Below are 3,846 nucleotides of genomic sequence, written 5' to 3'. Positions count from 1 at the left end.
TTTCTATCCATTAGCACAAGAGTCCCCACCTGCCTTCGGATATGAATAGACTGCAGTGCTGGTATTCATGCATCTACTTAAAGGCAGACATTTCCTGGGTCCTCTTAGACTATTGGAATAGACACGTGATGTATGTAAAATCCTGTTTTAAGATAAACAGTGCTTCTGTGTACAGTTTTGTTCTTCACGGCAGTTCCACCATTTACTAGCTGTGCAATCTTAGGCACAAGATTGAGCTACTTAAACTCTGTCTCAGTTGCCTCATCTGTGAAATGGGGATAAAAAAGTTCCTACCTCAAAAAGTGAATGTGGGGGGCTTCCCAGGTGGCGCAGTGGTTGAGAATCTGCCTGCTAATGCAGGGGACACGGGTTCGAGCCCTGGCCTGGGAAGATCCCACATGCCGCAGAGCGGCTGGGCCCGTGAGCCACAACTGCTGAGCCTGCGCGTCTGGAGCCTGTGCTCCGCAACGAGAGAGGCCGCGACGGTGAGAGGCCCGCGCATCGCGATGAAGAGTGGCCCCCGCTTGCCACAACTGGAGAAAGCCCTCGCACAGAAACGAAGACCCAACACAGCCAAAATGAATCAATCAATCAATCAATCAAACATACGCATCTGATTCAAGATCCTCAATTAAAAAAAAAAAAAAAAAAAAAGTGAATGTGGGGATTAAATGACTTAATATATAAATCACTTAGAATAGTGTCTGTATATATGTTCTCTGTTATTAAAGAAAATATCTGTTCTTTTAAAATTGATTTTTTGGTAAACTAAGGGGATCTAATTAAGACAACAGCTTTCTGTCAAGTAAGCGCACTGTTACGTTGAGAATTGTAGGGTAAGTCCAAGGATGGCTTATGATCTCTGTGAATATTCATCAACTTTATTGGGCTTTTAAGACTTCAGACAGTTTCTGTTTTTAAATATTTTCATAAAAATAAGCATAATCCCTTGAAGATTTGCACAATGCCTTTCTCTTTGCAATATGCTTTATATCTCATTTGATAACTTTATTTATTCCCCAAAAACATATTGAGGCTTTACAATGTGCTGAGCTCCAGAGGCACATACCCTGACCAGGGAAGACAGAGTCAAGGGAGACTTCTTGTGGGATGTAGGATCTGAGCTGAGGTCTGAAGGTGGTATAGGAGTTGGGCAGGACCCTGAAGATGGGAAAGACAAGGTGTTTCAGCAGAAGGGGTGGCCTGCGGAAAGCACAGGGATGTGAATGAATGTGGGGCACTAGAGAAGCTGTAAACAATTCACGTGCCTGGAGAGAAGTGTGGTTGAAGGTGCAAGCAGTGAGGCGTAAGAAAGGGACACGAGGAAGTAAGTGGGGGAGACCCCCCGGAGGGCTTTCCCCGACACGCTGAGGAGTCTAAAGAATATCCTATCCTTGATGGGGCACCATGACTGGATTTTTAACAGGGGGATGAGAAAGTCTTAGAAATATCTCTCTGGTCACAGTGAGGAGAACAAACGTATGGGCACCAAGGGGCAAAGCAGGGGCGGGGGGCCGGGGGTGGTGGGGGGATGAATTGGGAGATTGGGATTGATGTATATACCCTAATATGTATAAAATAGGTAACTAATAAGAACCTGCTGTATAAAAAAATAAATAAAATTTAAAAAACCCACAATAAAAAGCACAAATAAACAACAACAACAAAAATAAAATGTTAAAAAAAAAAAAAAAAGAGGGCTTCCCTGGTGGCGCAGTGGTTGAGAATCTGCCTGCTAATGCAGGGGACACGGGTTCGAGCCCTGGTCTGGGAAGATCCCACATGCCACGGAGCAGCTGGGCCCGTGAGCCACAATTGCTGAGCCTGCGCGTCTGGAGCCTGTGCCCCGCGACGGGAGGGGCCGCGATAGAGAAAGGCCCGCGCACCGCGATGAAGAGCGGTCCCCGCACCGCGATGAAGAGTGGCCCCCGCTTGCCGCAACTGGAGAAAGCCCTCGCATGAACCGAAGACCCAACACAGCCAAAAAAAATAAATAAATAAATAAATAAATAAAAATAATAAAAAAAAAAAAAAAAAAAAAAAAGAGTTGGCAAGAAGCAAGACTGAGGGCTGCGGGAGCTGTTAGTTATATGGCTCTTGTTTTGATCCAGGCAAGAGATGAAGAGAGTTTGAAATAAGGGAGGAGGTATGGTCATGGAGAAAAAGGGACAGAGTCCTGAGATGGATATTTCCATGGTAGACAGGACCCCATGTATCAGCCCCTATTGGAACAATAGGGAAAGTTTGGTTGTGTGGTTATCTGACTGCAGGGGCTCACACAGCTAGTTAGCCATAAAAAGTGGGAGAAAAAGCACTCTTATTCTGAAAATGTTTACCTGCATCAGTTTTCTTGACATGTCACAGAACTCCCTTAGAAGTAGGAGTTAAGACCAGTCATCTCTGAAGCCCCACATAGCCCCTGGCATATTTTGTCCATAGCACTTGTTCAATACATGTAACCTAGAAATACAGTTAAATCTTATTTCTAGTTCCCTAACTTGCTTCTCATCCTAGCCTTCTCAGGTACCTCTGGCTTCATGGCAGAGAAGAACCTCACCTTGGTGACCAAATTCCTCCTCATGGCATTCATTGACTGTCCTGAATGGGCACTACCTCTCTTCCTCCTGTTTCTATTTATCTATCTCATCACCCTGTTGGGGAACTTGGGCATGATTATCCTGATCCGCTTGGATCTCTGACTCCACACCCCCATGTACTTCCTTCTGAGTCACCTCTTGCTCCTGGACACCTGCTACTCGTTCGTCACTGTGCCTCTGATGATGGCTGTGTTGCTGGAGCCCAGGGCCGCTTTATCCTACACACTCTGTGCTGCCCAGTTCTTTCTCTTCACCTTCTTTGGCTCCATTGACTGCTACCTCCTGGCCCTCATGGCGAATGACCTCTACGTGGCCGTGTGCCAACCCCTGCTTTATGTCACTATCATGAGGAGGAAGGCCTGGTTGGGTTTTGTGTGTGTGTGTGTGTGTTGAGGGGGGGGGCTTACGTTGCTGGTGTCTTCAGCGCCTTGGTGTGGAAGGTCTCAGCTTTCACGCTCTCCTTTTGTGGAACCAATGAGATTGACTTCATTTTATGTGACCTCCCTCCTCTCTTAAAGATAACCTGTGGGGATAGCTACACTCAGGAAGTGGTAATTATTGTGTTTGCCATTTTTGTCATCCCTACCTGCATGGTGGTGATTTCGGTGTCCTACCTGATCATCTTGGCCGTTATGAGGATTCCCTCTGCAGGCGGCCGGGCCAAGACTTTCTGGACGTGTACCTCCCACCTCACTGCAGTGTTACTCTTCTTTGGGACCCTCATCTTCATGTATCTGAGAGATAACTCTGGCCAGTCCTCGGAGGAGGACCGGGTGGTGTCTGTGTTTTACATAACAGTGATCCCCACGTTGAACCCTCTCGTCTACGGCCTGAGGAACAAGGAAGTGACGGAGGCTCTGAGGAACATTCTCAACAGAGCCAGGTTGTCTTAGCCATCCAACCTTGCTCAACCTTAGAAATTACCGAGAATCATCTCCTCTGCAGTGCCAGCATTCTGGGAACTCATTATTTATAGCACGCTCAATGTTTAAATGAATACGTCACGGCATAAGGCATTAAAAAAGGACCAGAACTTTTAGTTCCAAGGACAGAAAACAAGGGAAGAAAGAGGCAGCCTGAGAAGAGATTGGAGTGAGATTTCTAACTCCCAGGACAAGTGACAAAAGAATCTGAAGTTAATCCTGTGTAATTCAGATGTGGCACGCCTTACTACAAGACTATATTTTTTTTTTTGCAAAATTTTCTACGAAAGATTTCTATCATACAGAAATGCTGAAAATAATGCATA

General features: G+C 45.9%; 1 protein-coding gene across 1 annotated transcript; it reads left to right on the top strand.

Annotated features, from left to right (window-relative positions):
• The first annotated feature begins 2,537 nt into the window (after positions 1–2,537).
• Positions 2,538–3,490, top strand: LOC103009882 (olfactory receptor 9Q1-like). Its single transcript, XM_057553685.1, is given in 2 exon segments — positions 2,538–2,959; positions 2,992–3,490. Coding segments are annotated over 2 exon segments (921 nt in total).
• Positions 3,491–3,846: the final 356 nt, after the last annotated feature.

This window comes from Balaenoptera acutorostrata, chromosome 9 (genome assembly GCF_949987535.1).
Source record: "Balaenoptera acutorostrata chromosome 9, mBalAcu1.1, whole genome shotgun sequence".
Classification (NCBI taxonomy): Eukaryota; Metazoa; Chordata; class Mammalia; order Artiodactyla; family Balaenopteridae; genus Balaenoptera; species Balaenoptera acutorostrata.
Note: the sequence above shows the minus strand (reverse complement) of the source record. Positions and strands in the feature narration are given on the sequence as shown.